Here is a 22,330-nt window from a genome sequence, read left to right as displayed (position 1 = left end):
TCTTGTCTGCGCAATGCTGTTTCTCTCAAGTCTCTCCTCATTTCTTTCTTCATCCCCAAAAAAAAAAAAACGTTCCACCTTTCGTTCGTTGTAAGTTAAAATCTTTATTAAAGACACAGTTGTTGCTTGTTGTTTCTGTTACTTTTCCTTTCCATTCCGTACCGGATACACTTACGCGCTAGATGTGGGTGAAGAAGCAAAATAATTAAAGTAAATCCTCTCCAGCAGCAGTTGGCCGCTGCCTTTCCTTCGTTTGCCACGATTGGGAAACATTCTAATGGGAAGGGCTAAGGGGGGGGGGGGGGGGGGGGAGGGTTTGCTGGGTTAGCTTAATTCTATGCTCAGTCATTTTCGTACGCTGAAACGTTTGTAAGCTGTCCGTTGAGCCTGAGGGGCGATGCATTGTCGATTGCTCGTTCGCATCCCCCTTTAAGACGCACGCAGCACGCGTTTCAAAGGAAACGAGTAAGCATAAGATAGCGCACATGTAGGGCAGAGTAGGTTGGATGGCAAAAAAAAAACAGCTGGGAATTGGATGCACTTGGGGACGTGTTTTGTTTACGTGTCTCTGTGTTTGATTGCTCTTAATACTAAACGATCCTTATTTGCTAGGGCTTCTCTTCTCCATGCTGCTGCATTCATTCTCTATGTGTGTGTTTGTGTGCACGTGCATTTTCTTTTTCGATTGCTCGATTCATTTGTGAGTGTATGTGTGTGTGTTTTTCCCGCGTTTCAATTCGTCGTTGGGTTTTCGTTAAAATTGTATCGTTTTTCTTTTGTTATTGCTTACATCGCTAAATTCCAGTCACTGATACAGACACATCGAACTATAAATAATTATGCTCAAATCATAGTTGGCAAGTGGGGAAGGTTGAGATGACAATCACAACCGGAAGGAATGAAGAGAGTGAGAAGGAAGGAAGAAATGCGGAAAAGAGAGGGCTGCTTTTGCAACAGCTCAGTCAAAGATCGTGATGCCTCCCCGCTACTACTACTGCATCGTGACGCCTCCCACTGCCGCTCCCCGACGCTCGGACGCTGTCCGTTCCATCTGCTGATGTTGGTGGATCATGCGCTGCTTCTTAAACTCTCGCTGGAGCAGATACACGAGCGCTCCGATCAGTATCACAGCAAGGCAGGCGGATATGAGCAGCCCGGTTGCATCGAACGGTCCGCCGGAGGAGTCGGAACTGCCTCCCGACGATCGCCGCTGGGAGCTAGGGACCCGGGTTCGGGATCCAACGACACCAACCACACGTTCCTCGTCGGCTTCCTCCCCACCGGCCGTTTCATTCTCTGCCAGCTCCTGCCCATACTCGTCCAGCTCGTCGACCAGCCCCGTTCCTTCGTCCTGTTGCTGCTCGTTCAGCAAACGGGCATAGTTTCCAGCGCTTTTCGTACCGCGCGAGTTCGACGGTGACGACTTGACGTCGTTCAGCAGCTGTTCCTCGTCGCTGCCTGCTTTCTTCTGGCTGTCGGCTTCAACCGCGGGCAACTCTCGCACCTCTGCCGGAACACCCGAGTCCTCTTCCAACTGCTCGGCCACGTCGTTCCGCTCATCCTCCGACCCCGTCGTTCCGGCTCCCTTCAGCACCAGCCCACTCTTGTCCACCATGTTAAACTGGCGCACACGGGCATTGCGTCCCTGGGCGGGCCACCATTCGGAGGATGGCACCGGCGCCGCACCACCCTTCCCCGGGAGGGCCAGCCGGGCACGGACCGTCAGTGTGTCCGGCTGGAAGGTGCACACAACGACGAACCGACGCGTACTGTGCGTCAGTATGCCCAGATTCTCCTGCACCGTGATGTACGTCTCGACGGTCAGATCCCTCGTGCTCACCTTGCTGCCGCACTGCTCATGGTCGATGCGCATCGTGTACGATTCCTGCGGGCTGGATGCGTCCCCCTGTATGCCACAGTTGCCATTCTCCGCGGCGATGCGCCCACCAAAGTATGGGCCCGTTTCCACCTCAATTTCGGACGCGTGCGGCAAACACTGTGTCGCGTGGGCAGAGACTGAAAGCAAAAGGACGCGGAACGGAGCGATTAGCGAAATGATCGGTGAAGCGTGTACGAAACACAACACTTACAGCCCTTCGTTGGTATGATGATCGTTTGGCCTTGATTGTGTCCGGCAGCGGTGGAGGAAGCGTTTTGCTCCTCCTGCTCGCCGCCCTCGTCCGCCCGGCCACTGGCACGCTGGTCGCTCTTTTTCGTCTGCGGTTTCACGTGGAACGAGTACTTCGTCGCCATGCGGAGGTTTTTCACCAACAGTGAGTACTGCTTGCTATTCCTAAAAGTAACACACATCGAACAACGTTATGATCCTCTCTCCTGCAAGTGTCCCCCTATTCCTTCCCACTTACCCACTATCACCCGACTCATCCTTCACGATCTTCGACCTGCAGCGATGCGGTCCCCAGTTTTGCAGCTCGCAGTAGAACACATTGAACGATCGTGGAGCACGCGCCACGCCCACTGGGGAGGAGGTCAGCTTTGCCGAGCGTCCCTTATACCCTGCCGGCCGACGTCCGTCCGCTGCGTCATCCGTGCCGTGTACGCTTTCCACCTCCCAGGTAAGGTTCACCGATTTGTAGTCCGGTTCGCCGGACAGTGATCGAATCTCTGGAAGAAACACAAGAAACACAAAAAAACAATGAAATAAGGGGGCATTAGTTACGGCACCATTTGGTTTTGGTGGACAGGTGTGAAATCTGGCGGACAATAAAGCATCAACAAGAGAATGATTTTGGACACATACACACACATTTTGCGTTCCATTTATTACACACATTACACACGTGCCTCGGGCCTAAAATCCGGCACTGACCCATTTGTGAACTTTATGACAACGGCAAAATCTGGGTTTATGGCACTCAAACTAAGTGCGTGTGTTAGGGAAGTGTAGGGGAACAAACTCCAAACAAACAAAACAGCCCATCATCCCGTTCCATTTCCACGACCCAACCAATAAAGCATTATGATTACGACCCGCTCCCCACGCTCGAACTGTAGGCGATCGATCGACGCGCGCAAAACACGAGATTTACAAGAGGAACAACAGCAAGTCTTACTCTGGACACAAACTCGGACGGAATAGTTGTCCCAAGGGGAACCGTAAAGCAAAAAAAACGAATATGCAAACTAGACGATCAACGACGAAACACACGGCACAGGATCGACTGCAAATTACCGATCAAATCTAACGATCGGATCAAATCAGGCTCTAAAGATCTTCTCTACTCCATCCTCAAGAGATCTCCATCGGGAGATATCTTCTATGGCGGTGTACATACAGGCAGGGTCATACAGTGTATGTTGCTGTTGTTGCAGCGGATTGACCCAACTTATTCGCCGACGATAAATCGACAACCGGTTTTGGCCTTACCGTAGAGCTGGGAGAAAATTAAGATCTACGAACAACCCATTTGCCGGTACACACAGGAGGTTCGTTATCGATCGAACAGGGAATAACATCAGGCATTGAGGTTGAGGTCAATTGCAGTGTGGCCTTTTCACTAAGCCATTGTCGCTCGGAATGGTGTGTGTGTGTGTGGCCCGGGCAAATGATCCAGATCGTTTGTGATTCTATGTGCCCATCTAATTACAGGGCTCACTGCCACTCATTCATCTTCTTTATGATCTAACAAAGAACAAACACACGCTGCTGCTCATCACTCATGCACAGCCGTTGTTTCAATCCCTGGGGAACTCCCGCCCCCAGCAGCCTTAGCCCTGTGTCTGTTTAGCATACTGACACACTTTTGGTCCGGGCTTTACATACTTCTCAGCAGACCCTAATGGCTTCCATGGCATAATGACCTTGGGCACAACGTACACCCGTTAGAGCTTGATCGCAGAAGCAAACAACAACAATAGAATCCCGTGACTGGTGGCATCATCCCGTCGTGGGAGGACGTCGACAGGTGGATAATGTTCCGTGTTCGTGTTCGCGAGACGAAGGCGCATTATATTCCACTTTGTGCCCTTAAAAGCACAGGCAGCCCGTGAGCTCCAGAAAAGATCACACGATCATCCATTACGATAGCACGCGTACACACAGCACAACAATGTAACATTTCGCCCTTATTAGTTAACAACGAAAAAGGTCTGAAACGGTGTTTGGGGGAGGGTTTGAGAGAAAACATCCACCACACCACATGCGTCTCTTGGTGGACGAGTCGCGGCCGGACGAGAAGTGTGTGTGTGTAATACAGCCGCAAACCCCAGAGACCGTGAAACATACTTTAGCTTCCGAATTCCGAGGCAAACCGACAGACATAGCATCTCCTGCGCCGGTTTCACTGCTTAGAAGTAGCACTGACGGAGGGCAGTAGGCCGGTAGACGGTGGCGTGGCGAGCTGTTCCAATGTTCCCAAAAGAAAGCCTCCATCTACACACATACACACAGACACATAGACGCACTTCAATTAACCATCAAATTTCCTCACTTTCGTTGGATCGATCGACTGGACCCCCCCGGGGGTACGCCCTTTTCTATAGGTTCCCACGTGCTTTACCGGCCACAAAGTGCCAATTTCCCATTAGTAGTAATATCCACACACTCCACACACGCATGTTCCTCTTTCCTCCGGGTGGTGGGAGGTGTTGATTGCCATTTCTTTCATCATCATCATCAATTCTGCTTTTAGTGTGTCAGTCAGCAACTCACCTGGTCAACAGCCCTCGTGTCCCCACGTTTTAGTTTAGCGGCCACCGCCATCCATCTTCTGTAACCGATATCGTTTCCGCTTATTAGTGGAGAGACTCCCAAACTCATCTCCCCACTTAGCCCGGAGATCGATGTCAGCGGCCTTTTTCGGGGTGACCATTATCGGGCGTCCTCCGCGGAAGCGATTCATTAGAAAGAGGTTAAACGCAACCTTTCGTCGCAACCAGCAAAAGAGCCGCCACGCGATTCATAACCACCTTTTTACTGCAAAACGATGGCGACGACGGCCTGTCTTCACATCACGAGATCACCTTTTCCCACAACGAGATTGATTGGGCTCTGTTCGGATTTAGGGCTGGGAGGAAGGATGCGATAGGCGACTCGATTTCGCGAGCTGATTCCAAACAAAAATGGCTACTCGATAAAGGCAAGCGAGAGGAACAAAACAGATTGCACAGGCCTACTGCGACCTACTTCGCCTACTTCGGGGAAGACGCTCGCAGGAGAAACCTTACCGAAAAAGAACAGAGGCGCCGCTGCCAATGGGAGGCGCGAGGAGGCCAACCGAGATACAAAAAGATGATTGAGCCGCCTACCCCGCCTACCCCGTCGCTTGCAAACAAGATGTGCCCGCCCCGTCCGACACAATCGTTGGTTGGGTTGGAAATTTAGGCGGCTGAAAGGTAAAGTACAGGCTGATCTTTTGATAAGACGGCCCCTGCCCTTGGAACACTTTCACCGAATCTAGGCGCCGCAAGAGGATGGTCGATCGTGATGATGATTTGCGCGAATCGTGTGTTTTTTGTGTTCATAAACTTCACCGCAAATAGAGCATTGATTCATTGTCGAGCGGTTTAAAGAGGGCAGGAATTATTGGAAACTGTTCCCCACCAACCGCTAAAGGATGACGCCCGATGAGGTAGACGACCCAATCCTGCCAGACCTGGCGCAAGAAACCTGCGCGAACCTATTTACCTCATTATGAACGGTTCAAACGTGTCGGTGATCGTTCGAGCACTTTGACATTTCCTTTCTGACAAGCCAAAACGCTCCTCGGCGGCGCGGCTCCAGTTGGACTCCGGTTGACCCGTTTCCGTGGTCGAGAGAACTGGCTTCCGACCGGTACTAGCCAGCCAGGCCTATCCAGCCAACCAGATCAGGCTCAGCTTGGAAGATTATTCAGGGCACGTTGCAGGCTCGACCCACGGCGGCCCGGGCCGCCCGCCGCACGTGGTGGGCCACCACCACTACTACAGCTACCGGTCGGTACGTACGCCAGGGCAGGAACGACTCAATTAGTAACATTAACCTATATCTGCAGCTGTGTGGTGTGTGTGTGCGCGTGTGCATTTGCGAACGGCGGTGGCAAGCAAAACTGGGCAAGAGCGTGAATGGGGAGTCCACCGACTCCCTCCAACCACTCATCTCGCTTCTCTGTCTTAGAGGAGCTTAGCAGGGGCAACACAGGCAACACCAAAAAGATGCTATTCATTTCCTTCCCGTCCAATGCAATCGTGTGAGTTGCTCCAGCGCGTTTCCAGAAGATGCAGCACAGCTCCTTGGTGGCCACAGGTTAAAGGTTCGCCCGGCTCGGGACGGGCATTAGCACCCAAACCGTAGGCAGTTCACAGCTCCGACGTGGAAATTGAGGTTGAGAGTGCATCTCATTAGACTACCCGTCGACCAGCACCGTCTTGGAGTGGCCGTTCCCCTTGCCTTCCCTCCGTGCTCTAGTGACGAAACCATTAATCAACGTGTCTACAGCAACAAGCAGCCGAGCAGAGGGTGAAGCAGAGTGAACATTTTCCCAGCCTCGTCGTTTGAAAATCGACGTTTTGAAAGGTACCCCACGTCACACACGAAGATGCTTCCCTCCTGAAGGCTCGTCGTCGCAGAGGGGGAATTGGGTACTCATGTCCACGGGGAACAATTCGCTCCAAAAAGATCAAAGCGCCCACACCACGAATTCGGTATTGTGCCTTCGCAAAAGCCCACTGGAAGTGATCGTGGGTCGTGTCGTCGCAGTACATTATTTATATTCCCATTGTGGGAGCGATTTCAATGCACTCGACTCGCGCGCTCTGGGAAAGGATCCCCTAAGGGCACACCGAAATTGGTCCATTTCGGAAGCATTCTTGGGGGGGCGAGCGCGGCAGAGCGGGACGGCCTGTCGTGCTGTCCATCATTCTTAGCAACTGAATGCGCCATCCTAGAGATATTGCATCTGGAAACGTGGTATCTGCAATTGCAATGGTTGCATCTCTACCTCCGCTCGGTGGCATTTACTTTATGCACTTTCCCGGACGCCTGCTGCATTGTTTTGGCGCTTCTCTCCGCCTTTCTTTCCGATGCATTGTTCTGTTGGGTGCATATATTTCAGACCCGGCTCGCCCTCGTCGTCCCAGCACGTTCGTGGGAGGTCCCTGCTGGCGCTGTAACAATCGAATGCTAATTATGCCCGATCGCGGCGGCGGCGGCCCTTCGAGAGAATGCTACCGTTTGTCTAACTTGTGGACTAACTTCACACCAGTTCGGAGAACCAGCTGTTGGTTGGAGTTTGTGAGAGTGGAACGATTGTTGCGTAGATTTATTGAACCATCACCATGCGCCGTGGTTGGTGGAGTCTTTTGGGCGATCGTACGTACGGATGGATCATTGCACTCAGCCGTCGTAGGCTGTATGCTAAATGATGTCTGTTTTAACGACTTTCTCGCCCGATGAAGCAACATGATCATGGGAGGGGAAGTGCATAAAAAAAAGGAAAGATGTACCAACAGTAGCAAAAAAGCCGTAAATAAAGCACATAACAACGCCATGAATGGATCTTTAGTTACCAGCGTTTGTTACGTGTAGTTAATTTATTATAACCGCGTGAGTAAGCAACCAAGAAAAGGCGGGCTTTGACCTGGCGTTGGACTCGGCAAAAAGCTCTCGTAAATCAACTCCCCCGAGCTGCGCAAGCGTGTAAAACTGCCAAATTTATAAAATTCGGCTGTCAATGGAGATTGGACATGGAGGCCGGAGATTGGAAGTCGAAACCCGCATCCAGCAGCGCAAACGAGCTGAAGAAGGCCTCAAAAGTCGTGTGTGCGGTACCGGGCTGTGTGATTTAATTACAAACCCAAAAAGCGGAAGCCACACAAGGTTTATACATAATGCAACGAGTATACACCCTCCGACACGTCAACGCAGGCGCGCCTTACGCGCGTCCAACAGCGTTGTCTTACGTCAACGAACTGGGTCCGATCGTCGCCGCCAGGCTACCGTGACTCTAATGACGATAATAACGACCATTTTGATACACCAGAACACTCCGGAGGGACCCGGACCCCAAACAGCGCGCCTGTTGTTACCTGATTCGCTTTCTATCGTCATCACTTTGTCTTCAACCCAACCACCGCGAGGTATTCCTGCGGGAAGGTGGTAGCATCCGACCCAATTCGTCTAACAAAGCGGACACCCCTCTGCACTGCATTACGTTTGAACCCATGGGCAACAAACTGTAACTGTGCATCTCCCGTGTGCTTGCAGCAGACCTCCAGGGTGGTATAGGTAGGGTCATTAACGTTGCGCGAGCCCAACAAGAGGATGTTCTGTTCTGCCCCTTCTACCCGTTGCAGAGCATAGTTTTAGCATGCACAATTACTTCCACCCGCCTCCTCGTGCCGTTTCGCGTCGTTTACTGTGCGATCTCTGAGCTCTGCGATATGATAAGAGACGAACGGATGGAGATCTCGCGCACAGAATCAGCAGACGATGACTACCATCGAGGGAGTGCAGAGTGCTCGCGATAATACAATTACATGCAGATATTACCATCCATGCATCCAACAGTCTGTGACGCGATCTTCATCGCTGTGGAGAGATCATTCTCAGCAGATCTGGGTAAACGACGCGTCAACCTCATTTACTGTGCGCGTAGGATGGTTGATGGCTCCAAAACCAACAAACACGGCGGCGTTGGCTTGTTTTGTTTTTGGGGGGCTATAATGCCGCTAATGTACAGCTCTCATTTATTCATACTTTTCTGTTTGTTTCCACTTTCCACCCAAGAGTTGTCATCAAGCTCGCTCTTTCTCGGTTAAGCCTGGAGCGGAGGCCACTCTGTCGCACAGAATACACTTTTACCACCTTGGTCCCAGTTCTGGAGACTCCCCTGAGCCTGAACTGATCTCAATTTTAACGACCACTGTTCCAATTTCCCAGTATCCCATCACACACACAGACACACACACACACTTTCCCTATGCCCCTTCTACAATGTCCAGTGGAGCGCACCCTGCTGGCCGCCGGAACACGTGCGTGAAAACGAAGCGAAAGGCGCGGCGCGTGGTGGAGTGTTGCCTTGCCTTGCTGCGACTGCTATAATTAATTGATGTATTATGTATGGCCGTGGCCGTGTCGTACACGCCTTTGCCTTAGCCACGGTCAGGGCCACAGAGCCTCGTGCACCTCCCTCCCCCCTAAGGATAAACCATTGCTTCAAGCAGGTCAATCACACACAGCGACGACGAGACCCTTTTCACTCTCTTTCTCCCGCTCACGAGCACCGAAGCACAAACTGGTTTGATGGAAATGGTGGACCAACCAACCTTACACGGCGACGACGCTGCAGCAATCCGATATGCGATGGCGTGTAAATTATTATTTTATTCCAACCCATGTTTTACCGACCACGCGAAGGCGCGTTTGCTGGAGCTTTTTGGACGGCGGACGGAATCAGCCGCTCTCTACCCTTTTCGCCGAGTTTGCATGTCACATCCAGCTCGTGACAGACCCGCGAGAGCGCAAGTAATGGCGAACCGCGCCAATACGATTAGAGCCGATGGGTTTTCCGATTGGAAGAACGACGCGTTTGTCACAAGTCACAACAGACTTTGCATGTGTGCATCGCGCGCCAATGGGCCAATACGATCGTAGATCCACAGACCACAGAGTGCAGTACTGGAAGTGTACGTGTGTTTGTGTGTGTGTGTGTGTGTGTGGAGCTGCTTTCCAGTTCTGCCAACCAGTTCCAGACTTTCCAGGACTATAATCCTCGATCTCGTCTTTTTTCGCCTGCTGGCTGTTTCTCTGTTGAATTTTAATTAAACTTCATTCTTTTAAGCGAAAAGATGAGTAAGAGAGCCAGTCCCACCCTCCCTCCGCTGTGAGACTTTGCGATCTTTATGGGCGGAAAAACAAACGCATGCTTCCCCCCCCCCCCCCCCCCCCATCATCATGCATGCGATCACCCCCGATATCTGCCGTGCACAGCCAGCCGCGCCAAACGTCACCGGACAGCATAATGGATGGTAATGGATGCGTATTCCCGTGCCCGTAATCGAATCAGGCAATGCCTGTGCGCGTGTGGAAGGGAGGAACACCTGGGACCCTGGGCATACGTTCGTGGTATTTTACGAAACGGTTACTCGCGAGTGATACGATCAGGATGACACACTCCCCGGACACTCCTTTGCTGCTGCTGCTTTGAAACCGCTCGCTCGGACAACCGCTCGCCCGGATGATATCTCTATTTTTCCGGTTCTGTAGAAACGAGGTTTCCTGTAAATCATGACCGCCACACACGACAGTGGGACTCGCTCTGCTGGTTTTCGGACAGTGGACGCTAACTCCGTAACGTTGGGATGAGACCTTTGGGGAAAAGAGGAGGTCCGATATACTTTCTACCATTTTTAAAATTATGTCGCACTGATCAGTTCTAATTCCCCACAACAATCTCGCTTTCAAAACCCGGTTGGAGCAGATCTATTCTTTCGTTTTTGGGACACAAATTCACACAGTGCACGATTACGAGCGTCGGTTACAAATCTAGCCCTCTGTCAAACTGTCTTTCCAGCTGTCAGATTCGGAACATGAGATATTCAGGCCGTAGCAAGCCATTACTCAACCGTATACACCTTGAACGATCGCTCGAATGTTCTCACTCAGTGGCCCTCAGTGCTTTCTCAAACGATGGGAGAAAATAGTCAGACAGCATGAGCCGTTGAGGTTGGAGCATTAATCCGAAACCTTACCCAAGCTTCACACGGACCGAGGAGCGGAGGAGAAGGAGCAAATTTGAAACGGCCTCACATCGAAACACGTTGATGTTGAGTTTTTTCAGTTCCGGTCGATGGCTAGAACACCTCCGCCGTGTGCAGCCGTGTGTTCTTAACCTTCTGCTTGCTGATCGCGCTTCTCCTTCAAACGTAACAAATGTTCTTCGGATGTCGGCCCCGTCGAGCTCGGTTGGTTGGGCTCGAGGAAAAACTGGGAAAACAACAACATGCCAACGATTGAGGAGAACACCAAACCTTCAATCAAAGAACGCAATCCTTCCTCCTCTCACGGCCATATGTGGTGGATGATGTTGGCGGCTGTGGCGTAACACAATTATGCTCGCCAAAGTTTATTGCTTCACCGCAGCAGAGCGGCGTGTGGCGCGCGTGAGCATCGCAACTGACCGTGCATGATCCGTGGCATTTGGTGGTGGAGTGGGGGGTTTGGGGAGGTGGTTCTGCTTGCGCCAAAAACCACCCACCTTTGCCAGTATAATAAGAAAAAAGAACGCAGAGGGGAAACAGAGGAATAGAAGAGAGTTCATTGAATTTCACCAGGGTTTATGCATTTCCCAAAGAGTTGTGTGCGCTTTGTTTGACATGTCTCTGTCTGTGTGTGTGTGGTTGCCAATGGGTGGTTGGCAAGATTTTCACACCCGATTCATCCGTGTTTTTCCAGTACTCCCTCCATCCCCTCGGCATTCAGTCAGTCTGTCAGTCAGTGCCATTGCCATCTGCTGTGGTCGAGTGCTTTCGAGAGCATGCTTCAGCACCTACTCCACTCCAGCTGTTGGGGGCTGCTGCTGCTGCGTTGTTCTGCTTTATGTGCTCACCGAGGATTTACCGACCATGGAGATCGGTGAAGTGATCGTATCGCTTCAAATTACACGATGAAAAGCGAAACCTAGCACAGAATAGCTGCTGCGCGGGCAACCGACGCCGGTAATGAGTCCCCGCGGGTAGCGCAGGTTTTCCCGGGACGCAGCGGCGGCAGTGGCTCGTCTTGCTCGTTTTATGATCGGTTAAACGTGATCGCCGGTGCGCCATCATGAGCACTTCATCACCGCCGTCCGCCAAGATCGCCAATCGTTCTGCGGAAATGAAGAACAGCAAACGATCGCGCGTACGCTACCCTGGACGTTAGGATTGATCCGATCCGATGTGATCTTTTGCTCGTTTAGCAGCGGATCGGACGAAACAGACATAAGAAAAGTACACGCAAGAGACAGCAACTTCCGGCACACGGCGCAGGCAGCAAGCGCCTGGCATCAATTACTGCGAGGCGGAGGCCATATCGTTTCATTTCCACTGGGCGGTTCTCTCACCATTTGAAACCACACAACCCTCCCCCCAAGTTCTTCGCACGTTCGTTGACCCAAACACGCGCAAATATATGCCACAAGTTATTGAACTGCCCCGAAATAATTGCCCGAAACCAATAACCAACACAATTTCCATATCTTACAGCCTCTGTTTCTCTCTCTGCTGTGTTTAACTATCTCCCTCTTGTGTGTGGTCACCACACATTTGCAAATCTTCCAATGGACCGTACAGAAGCGCACAGAATGCGGGTCGCTAGATAAACGCTTCGACGGTGTGGTGGTGTCTTTCGCACAAACGGCAGCCTGGGAGTGGAGAACATAAATCGCGCGTCGCTTTTAAAGGCTTAAACGCGGCCACCGCCAGGAAATAGGTCTTCGTCAGTAAACAACCACACACACACAGAAACCCACCTCGAACCAATCATCTTTGGCTCCACCAGCTTCCCACCCAACTCGCATCGATCGGGACAGGTTCGTCACTCACATGTGGACTCCCATTTCCCATCAGCTGCTGACTGTGGCTTCGGGAGCAGCGGACTCGGGAGCGAGGTAAACGATTTCAAAAGATGAGAAAATGAGGCCCCATTAGTGGAGATTTTCGATCAAAACGTGCCAAAAACAGTGTGTGCGAAGGAAGCGAATACCGGTCCGGTCTGGTAGGTAAAGAAGTGTTTGCCCCGAACTCACGATCACCGTCTTCAGAGAACCGGTACTACACCACACACTCCCGTCCAAATTTTTGGAGTTGGTATTACCTGGGCGAGGGGTGGTTTTTGGTATTGGTTTTAATTATAACAGCAAAATACCATTCTCATCGGACGGCCGATCGAGCCCATCAATAAAGAAGCGAGGCGGAGAGGGTGCCGATGTGCGATCGGGCATGAAAAAAGGAAACGACTCATCGGCGGCAAGTACTTTGGCCCCCCAACGAAAAAGGTACCGAGCAACGAAAATTGCACCATTTAACGTACCAGGGCAATGATCGGTAGTAGAACCGTGTAGTCGAAAAAAGAAACCAGACTGCGACATTAAAGATCGATAGCCGTACGACGTTTACGCTTAACGACTCCTGTCTGCGGCGGGAAGGTGAACGATTAGATGATTCCTCCGCCCGCTTTGTATCGCGTCGGAGGAAGTGAATCGCCGAATTGGTCACGAGGTCTTCCACAGTCGTGTCCAGCCGTGTCCCGCACAGAGGAGGGATAGGTGGTACACGGTGGCGATGAAGGACGTTGATTAACCGAAAAATTGAACTACAATTCGTGCTGCAGAAGGGAATGCTTTTACCGTCACGCCTTTCTCCACAGTGTTTATCCTTGCTTTCTTACACTTTGGGGTGAAAACAAACTCCCTTCGAATGGTGGCGGTACAGAACCGTCACATGATGAGCTCATTGTGTCGCACACACACACACACCTTTCACGCCATTACGATTACTGTGAGAGAGAGAGAGAGCGAGAGACTGTGCAAACTGGAGGTGCTTTGTGTACTACTGATTGCTTTCTTTGTGGGTCACCTTAAAACCACAGCGAAAGGGGTTGTCATTTTCACTAAGCCCAACGACCATTAGTGTGTGTGTGTGTCGCGTTTGGGGAGTTTCGGTGCAAATTTGCCATTTGCCAGATGAGAACCAAATCGTCAGTTCAATAAACACGACGATGAGCGCAACACTTCCCTGACCTGGATCGTGTTTGCTATAACGAACTAAGTCGACAGCTTCCCAAGAAGTACCACATAAATCAAACATCATTACGGGTAAAGTAAACAGGGCAAACACACACGGCCCTGTTGCATCGGGCCTTGCCAATGCAGTGCCATCCATCATGAAACCAAACAGACGGACTGCGAATGTGGAGGGGCCGGACAGTCCACACACAGGTTTGCAATTAGAGACAACACCCTGCGAGTGACGGCCGGTGGACTAATAACTGTAATCTGTCACACTTACCCCCGCCATGAGAGTGTTTGTGCAGTTTGTCGCCTTCGTCCACTTGTCCCCGCCCAACACACCAAACAAGACTTGGGCACTGGGCCTCTTCTCCAATGCACGGAAAGAAACGCACGAAAGACGCACCACTGCACATCAGGTGACGTCGTGCACCGGCTAATTGCGGATAATTGAGTTTGTTCCAGCCGGGACGGGGTTGGAAACATTGGTGCGTTGCGCAATGGCGCTATTGTAACATACTTTCCCCTTCCTCCCACAACTCCCTCCCTCTGCTTCCTTAACATCCCATTGTGTGCCACAAATAGTTCGACCAAAGATTTCCCATTTTCCGCCCCGTCGTAGGTGCCCGGCGAGATCGCACGACAAAAAGGGAACCACCGTGGTGAAGAAGCCAGCCTTCTCAAGTGTGGTTACACGATCGTGATCTTGTGTGTGCTGCTTTTCTTCCGCCCTTTCGCGCGGGCGATGGAAAGGGCGAAGAATTCAATTTGCCTCATGCGTGTCGAATGCCATACAACGTGTGTGTGTGTGGCGGTAACTCGGATACCGTTGCATGCCAGGAGTCATCCATCCCACTCCGGTTGAAGGGTGTGTGTGTCAGTAGTTTGGTGGCAAAGAACGAAGTACTTAAAAAGATAAAACACGCGCATGCTTTCGCGACAAGATAACACCACGCGAGTTGGGCTTTTCAAACTAACTGTCCCACACACACACACACAGTACAGACTGCATGCAAAAAAAGGGGACCCAAACTGTACCGGGAGGGAGCAGCGATTGGGAGCGTCCGTGTTAAATTGCCATCAGCCAAAAGGTCCAGAGATGGTGACCGCTTCTCGGCCTCGGTTCCGTTGCTAATCTGTGAGCCTTCCCCTTCACTCTGCAGGCAATGGAACAAGTTTCTGCAGATGACGGTCACCACTCCCCCACAACAGGCATGATGTTTATGAGTTAGACGAGGAGAGGCCGCCCCCATTCTATCTCAACCATAACCGTTCTTTTGCCACTGGCAGCTTTGACGAAAGGAACCACTTTTCTCGCGAGAAACGCCACATCGGCACGCACGGTTTGATTTCAAATGCATAACGATGCTCTTTCTCCAAATGTAAATGTTCATCGGGCAATTAGACACAGATTTCAGGCGAAAGGCCCTACAGCAGAAGACACCAGAAGTACCAGCAGTGCCAAGTGCAAAGCTTTGTGTCGCTGCGCTGTGCGATGGTAATCATTATTGTTCTCTCCTTCCCCCCGTTTCAAACCACAACTACACAGCTACTAACGGGTGGGGTGGCTTTTGTGTTCTGCGTGCCACCACCATCACCCCCCGGGTTCGTTGACTGAATCAGAACCATGTGCCCATAAGCAAACATGTACCTGCCATGCACAATCACACCATCATTAGCCCGGTGCGTACGGGATATGTGTGTGCTGCGCACGGTAGAGAGCAACTTGCGCATAATTGCGGTTACGCAACCGCAAACGGCATGTAAATGCATCATCAACTACCACCAGCATGGCGGCCGAGTGTCGGATGAAACGTTCTCTCGCTTGCGCAGCCGTTCGCGCAAACAGTACCGCAAAAGCTCTCGGAAGTAATAATAACGTGCACGGGTGCGGCGCGACACCGTCCCGCAGGTCACGACACAACGGGGAATTTGTGCAAAAAAGGGAACTGTCAGAATGAGACTCCGCAACGTAACGAAAGCTAATTTGCGTAACCCATCCCAACCCTTGCCGCCCCGAACACAACCGGAATGACCACTTTAAAGCAACGCAAGCGGCGGTAGGAGAAAAACAAGACATCTTTGCCACCGCCACACGTTGTTTGGTTACGGCACTTGCAATTTACGGCAAATTTGGCAAGACAAATCATCATCCCAGCAGCACGCTACCGTACCAGCTCTACTCTCCTATCTCTCTCTCTCTCTCTTTACAACGCCGGGAAGCTAATGAACACAACACAATGCTCTACTACAATGCCCCTTTCCCAATGGCGCACCCTTTGCCTCAGTTTTTTGGGCGGAATCTGCACGAGTTTACATTAGACCGACCCGGGAGGGTAAAAGGGTACACACAAACGCAAACACGTAAAAGCTTCTGTTACTGTGTACGTGTACGCTTCTATTATTCCCTACCAAACAAGACCTATTTTGCGTAATTACTAACCCAAATCTAGCCGCCGCCGTTGCTCTTCCCGATTGCGTATTTCCACCACGCGCACGCGAGAGGAGCATGTGCAATCATCAGCAAAATACACAGTTGGAACGGAGTAGGAAAAGATCATTCCCTGTTGGCGGGGAGAGGAGGGTATAGCGAAAAGAAAATTACAAAATCAGACGCACGCGCGAATTGCCTTTTTGACCAGCTGTGATGTGAGAGAGAGAGAGAGAGACGGAGCCAAAGGGAGCTTTTGATTGAGCAGGAATAGCTACCGATCGATCGATCACTTGAGTGGGCATAAAAAATCAGCATAAAGTGTACATTTAAATGAACAACAACCCTTCGGAAACGTTTCGTGGAATGGCAAGAATCGTTCTGAGCACCAGCAGTGCGCTCGGGTCGCTTGATCGGCGAACCGTTAGAAGAAGATCGAGAGCCACAAAACCCCCTCAACTACAGTGTTCTGTTCTCCCGCTTGATCGTGATTGTTTATCTGCGCTCGGGTTTTAGGTAATTAAACGGCGTGTGAAACAGTTCCCCTTTAGTCCCGTTGGTATTAAAACACGCCACCAAACCCCTGCCGCCCTTTTGTTGCTGCAACAATGTGCTTCTTTGCCCGTCTTTCGCCAGCCTCCCAATTTGGAGGTTTTCTTTTACACTCGGCTTCAAACACTGGAGTACTGATGAAAATTGAATTTGGGAAACAAAACCAAACCTGGCCATGGGCCCAAAAGCATCCCACAACTAGTGCAATCCGTTAGCGACCGAGGTGGTGAGGGGGGGAGGAGGTGATGTGAGAAGGTGTGTATAATTACGACAAATTATTTCTTCCTACCACAGCACCACAGCGCGAGCGCCACCCGAGATGCGCGCCGAGATCTAACTAACTGTGAACCGAGAACGGAAGGGAATGGACACGTAATACGCGCAGCAGCGTACCGCATTCCAGATTAAATGTGGAAGTGTGTGAGCTTCACGGCTTGTTTTGTGGATTCATTGGTGGATCCACAGCCCGTTCACAACGAGGTCGGTTCTTTTTTTTTTTTTTTTGGCAGCGCACATTACGTGAGCAATGAATTTAGAGCTTTTGCGGTGCGTCGATGCAACACCAAGATAGGGAAAAAATGCCCACAAAATGTAAAACAGCAAAAGCCAGATATAGCGATCGATTTTTTAAGCAAATGGAATCTTTTCACCATCCCCAACCCCTTTACGTCCTGCTTTTCTACACATAGAGCATTACCATTCCACCCCATGGGAGGAGATTGTAATGCAGTCAGGTGTGAAGTTTTGATTGATTCGTTTTCCTCCCTCTCTCCCTCTTTTCAGGCACAGTCGAATGAACAACACACGTCTCGGGACGATCGGTCGGAGCGCTGAAGATGGTAAATTTCCATACCCCAAGTCATCGATTTGCATTTCATTCCGGAAGACTTTTCCTCGGGCGTTTGGTACATCTTGGTGGACTTTCTTCCGATTAGCATTTACACTTTTTGATGTTACACTTACGCACCGACACGCTTCGGTAAGAATTTTGCGTGAATCAAGTGGAAAAGCAATGTTCCACTCCCTATTCCTATTCCCACTCGCTCACACACACTCTGTCGCTCTTCAAGCTGGAGAGAATATCTAATTTGAATTAATTTTTCCTATCATAATTGCCGCTCTGCTTAAAACCAATCCCAGCGGGCGTAATTCATGCACACCATGGTGTGGGGCACGGGTGGTACCGGGTGGAAAAGGCACACAGTTCCGTTTTCCGTGTCCGTCATCTAACGGAGGTTGCTGGCAATGCTTCAAGTGAGTAGAATTTTTCCCCAAAGCAAAAGGCCATCGCCATTGTGAAAGACTAATGACGATGCATTCCAACCCATCAGCCCCCGGCCGGGAAGGCCAGCATAAAAGGCTGAGAACATTTCACCCGGACGCAGCTGGGAAACAAAGCGGAAACACAAAAGGAAGAGGCAAAGGTTGTCCGAGAATAATGGCACCAAAAACAAACCCCCCCCCCCCCCCACCGAAAGAGGTCCGCACGATCCGATTAATTCCACGCACCACGCACCCCCAAAACCCGACCGGACCGGAAGGAAAGAAGAACGATTCTCTACTCCCCCCTGGGCTACGTGTGCATTAGCGCATTGTTGTCCGCTAATTGTGACACTGAGCGACGACGCGACACACAATGGCAATGGTCAGAATTTTATGTAATGAGTTGGCTAGGAAGCGACACGCTCCGCTTTTGAGGTCATTCGCAACGGCCACAAAGAATCTTTCTGTAAATGACACCACAGTATCCTCCGGGCGGGCGATTTAAGTGAGAGATAGGTTCAAAATTTATTTAAAAGTTAAGCGAAACATTCTCCTCAAACGCCCCAAACCTCTGTCACAATCCGTTATTTCAGATCCCTTTCTGGCTGGGAAAATTGGAAAATGAATCTGTTTGATACGTAATAACCATTTCCTATTACATCTGCCCGATCTGCCCTTAATCATCATCCCAAAAGATGAGCTTAATGGAAAATCACAATCATTAGATCCCTTTTTTTATTTGGTTCGGACATGATTATACCGTATCGAGCAGGAGAATTACTTGCCTCATATGGATAGGTTGGCTTTTACCTCGAGCCCCAAATTAAAAGCTTTGCATTTCCACTCTCCATACCCCGCACACCCCTCTTTCGTGTTTGCCCTCGATCATAATAGCGCAAAGTAGCTAATGATTCACCGTATTCATTCATTGCACACAACAAGGTATTGGGCGCTAATCGCCGAAAAAAATGCTTCATATGAACTCCAACATTTTTCAAGGGCTTCCCCCTCTGACACAATGGAGCACCCAGAATATAAAGAGAAACCGTACTGATCTGCTGAAGAGCTAAATTGAGGTTAGGTACTTACCGAAACCTTGAGAGTCCTCTTGACCGGAAACGGTTGCCCGAGTTGCTAGCAATGCCAGAGCGGCCAGCAGTAGGCTGACGGCCGCCGAACTCGCCTGGGTGCTGCTGCGTCGATGCGAGCTCCGCTGCTTCCTGTCGATGCTCTGCCACTCCGCGTAGAACAACATTTTGGGGCTCAACACACAACTTCACTAACAAAACACTTCTCTGTACTCCCGAGCGATCTGTGTCAATGGACGACTGGCGGTAGAGGGGGCGTCGTGTTTTGAGAAGTGATTGCACTTTAACTCCCCCAGCGGGACACACACACACTTGTCTTGTCTAGCTGGTCCTGTTTAGATCGCTGCCGTTGATGCTGTACTGATGCTGCCCATCGCAATGTGGTCGCAACGTGACGAGATTCTTGTCTAACGGGTCAAGTGCAGATATACCGGCCGCAACTTCACAAACACGCAACGAGTCAACAAACACCACACACAAACACCGACACACACACACTGCACTCGATCTAGTTCAATGGACTCGATTATGATCCGCATCGACTGGACACACCGATTTTCATACCTTTTCTTGGCGATCTCGATGCCACAAAACAAAAGAACGAATCAACACACACGGGGAGGGGAAGTGGGGGGACTTTTCTATTCTAGCGCTTCACACATAATCACACGACACATACACTGAAGCCACCGCACGCTGGCTTCCGTTTTGCGCTCCCAAACGAACTGCTTCCACGCGGGCGTCCGAACGAACAGAACACAAACGACTTCAACGGTGGTATACGCAACGAACCCCAAAGATGGGAAACAGAACAAGCGACCGGTAATCAGTAATCGAACTGTTCCACTTCTTCGCCCGCTTTGCTTCGCGTCTTCGCGTACCTCTAACGTTCAAGCACTGCCTCGCGGTGCAGAATTGACCGTAAGGAAAGAAAACCAACCCAGCGAAAGGGAGACGATTTCCATGGATCAAGAAGCACCTCTTCTGCTGCTCCAATCAGGCCCCGGGGGTGTATCGGGATCTTCGGGGTGGCACAACTGATACACCGCGCCACTCCAACCAAGAACACTGGCCAGGAAAGGCTGTCAGCAAACAAATTGCTCCCGTCGTTCGTTCGCCCGATGCTGCTGATGCGCTGTGTTGGTGGTTGGCGTTCTCTCCTGGTCGCTGTCGCCTGGCCTGTGTAGCGCGTGACTTTGACTTGCCCGGTGAACAAACGCGACCGAACACGAGACGACCTAGGAGGACGACGACGGCGAGAAGCAGCGCGAGAGCCGTTGGGGCTGTGTAGTCCGGCTGTCGGCAGCAGTTTTCAGCAGCGATCGAAGCGAACTGTACGGGAACCGTTCGAACGAACGCTCATATTGCAACTAACTCGCGCCGCTGCGCAGACCTCGCGTGTAGACCACGTCAGGTTCAGGTTCAGGTTCACTTCCGTCGAGAGTTGCGTGCGCGTTTTTCTCCGTTTTCTCACTTTTCCCAGTGCGCCAGTGTGGGGCCATTTTCTCCCGCTCTTGCTCAAATCTTTTTTGTTCTTTCCTTCGCTTCTCTCCGCTTTCCGTTCAGTTTTCTCTCATATCTCATACGTTTGCATCGTTTGTACCTTTTGCTGCATGTTTTTCATAGTTTGTTTTCATCTCTGCTTTCATGTGAAACACTTCTTCCATTTGGCGTTATTGAAAGTTTTTCTGCCCCAAAAGTGCACGGCGCTCTTGGCTCTACACTGCAGTAAGTTATATTAATTAAAACAGTTAATAATTGAAAAAGCATTACGCACTTCCTCTATTAAATATGACCACCTTATTGACAAACAATCGCTCGCAAATCACAACCAATCACAAAGGCATTTTTCCACCCCGTAAAGACTACTAATGGCAGAATGGGTTTTCTGTTTCCTTTTACGCAATCGGGCTCACTCATTCGTGGCGGACCAGCAACGGCGGGAGGAGCGCGGAATCGATCCTCCAACCATCATAGAAGATACGCTTCTAAGCTGATGGGCGTCCATTCCCTGCTGCGGTGGTCAATGTTATTCTTGTTGCTCTGTCCAGTGTCTGTATGCTTTGATTGATATGATATTAACCCTGGTGCCCTCTTCCCTGCCTTCATCGTATCATCTTCAGCTCGGTCGATCAGGCGGATCGATTACAGCGTGATTGCTGTAAGCTATTCTTTGTGCCCTAAGTGCACCTAGTCAACTGTTGGCGGTACGGAGAGAGAAAGATACAATAAAGAAGCGCAAACGATGGGTCAAAGTATTTACAATGCGAGCAATTTTCTTCAAAAGAAAATCACTCAAGAGTCATCTCGCTTGTATAAAACCGAGAGAAAATGTTTTAATAAATGTTGTATGAATACTTTCCAGCGACAAGCAAAGGAAGGCGTATTATTTATCACACAGAGAGCTACATTATACATCGTTTTGTCAACTTTTGAGGGATATTTACAAACATGTGTTGCCTAAAAAACAGCACCAAGTGAAGGTGAAACTTTCATTTTTTCACCTTTTGCGATACCAATAAATATTGCATTCACCACCAATCCGATGGCAGAGCTCCCCCGCACCACACCGAAGAAGCATCAAAGGCGCAAGCGTAACATTAAATAGAACGTAAAATTTAATTAATCCATCATATTGCAATTTTCTGCAGCCCTATCTGCGGCAACCACCCTCGCCAACAGCTTGGAGCTTGGAAGCTTTCCCTTAGCAGTGATTCCAACCCACCCACCCGCCCAACTCGGCGATAGTGTTCAATGCAAACCCAGGACGGATGATAGTAAGGAAAGTAAATACCCCAAAGGGGTAAGCGTTTTCCACTACACACCAGCGCCCGTTTAACAGACGCCTTACTATTAGACATTTTTCACGCTAGATTGCTCCGGTGCACACGAGTATATTTAGTATTTGTTTTCATTTACCTCGCGCGATACAAAAAAAGGAGAAAACAACATCGATGGACAGTATCCGGAAACATATTTCCTCTCCTTTTGCTTATGGTAAAGCGCAAACATTTCAATTAATATTGCATATTCTCTCAAAAGCAATAAAAATGCTGTCCCGTCCTTGTCGTTTTAGACAGAGAATAAACACACTTCTGACCCACTTCATGAAGTGATGTCATAATTATCCACACGATCATGCCTTTTGTTGGTCTGTACTGATCGTGAGTATTGCTCACTTGCTCCACCGTACGCATACATCGTTATTTTTACGACACAAAATAAGTATCTTTTCTTTCACCATCGCTGAAGGACACCAAATATTGGAAATCGAATCTCCCAAGCCACAGCGG

General features: G+C 50.3%; 1 protein-coding gene across 1 annotated transcript; it reads right to left on the bottom strand.

Moving 5' to 3' along the window:
• Positions 1–85: 85 nt before the first annotated feature.
• LOC1278077 (uncharacterized) lies at positions 86–20,698 on the bottom strand. The gene is made up of 4 exons (XM_061660418.1): positions 19,039–20,698; positions 2,367–2,625; positions 2,091–2,293; positions 86–2,016 (listed from the first exon to the last, which is right to left on the bottom strand). Exons 1-4 carry the CDS (start codon positions 19,202–19,204, stop codon positions 992–994), a joined length of 1,653 nt encoding a protein of 550 aa, XP_061516402.1. The 5' UTR covers positions 19,205–20,698; the 3' UTR covers positions 86–991.
• Between the last annotated feature and the right edge of the window lie 1,632 nt (positions 20,699–22,330).

The sequence above is a fragment of the Anopheles gambiae genome, chromosome 3 (assembly GCF_943734735.2).
Source record: "Anopheles gambiae chromosome 3, idAnoGambNW_F1_1, whole genome shotgun sequence".
NCBI lineage: Eukaryota > Metazoa > Arthropoda > Insecta > Diptera > Culicidae > Anopheles > Anopheles gambiae.
Note: the sequence above shows the minus strand (reverse complement) of the source record. Positions and strands in the feature narration are given on the sequence as shown.

What these genes read in the sequence shown, in the direction of transcription:
- LOC1278077 (XM_061660418.1), bottom strand. Translation starts at nt 19,204, where the DNA reads ATGTTGTTCTACGCGGAGTGGCAGAGCATCGACAGGAAGCAGCGGAGC. An exon ending in AGAGGACTCTCAAGGTTTCG is followed by an intron (nt 2,626 to 19,038) that starts GTAAGTACCTAA and finishes TGTTTCTTCCAG; the next exon opens with AGATTCGATCACTGTCCGGC. An exon ending in CATCATACCAACGAAGGGCT is followed by an intron (nt 2,017 to 2,090) that starts GTAAGTGTTGTG and finishes TTTTGCTTTCAG; the next exon opens with TCTCTGCCCACGCGACACAG.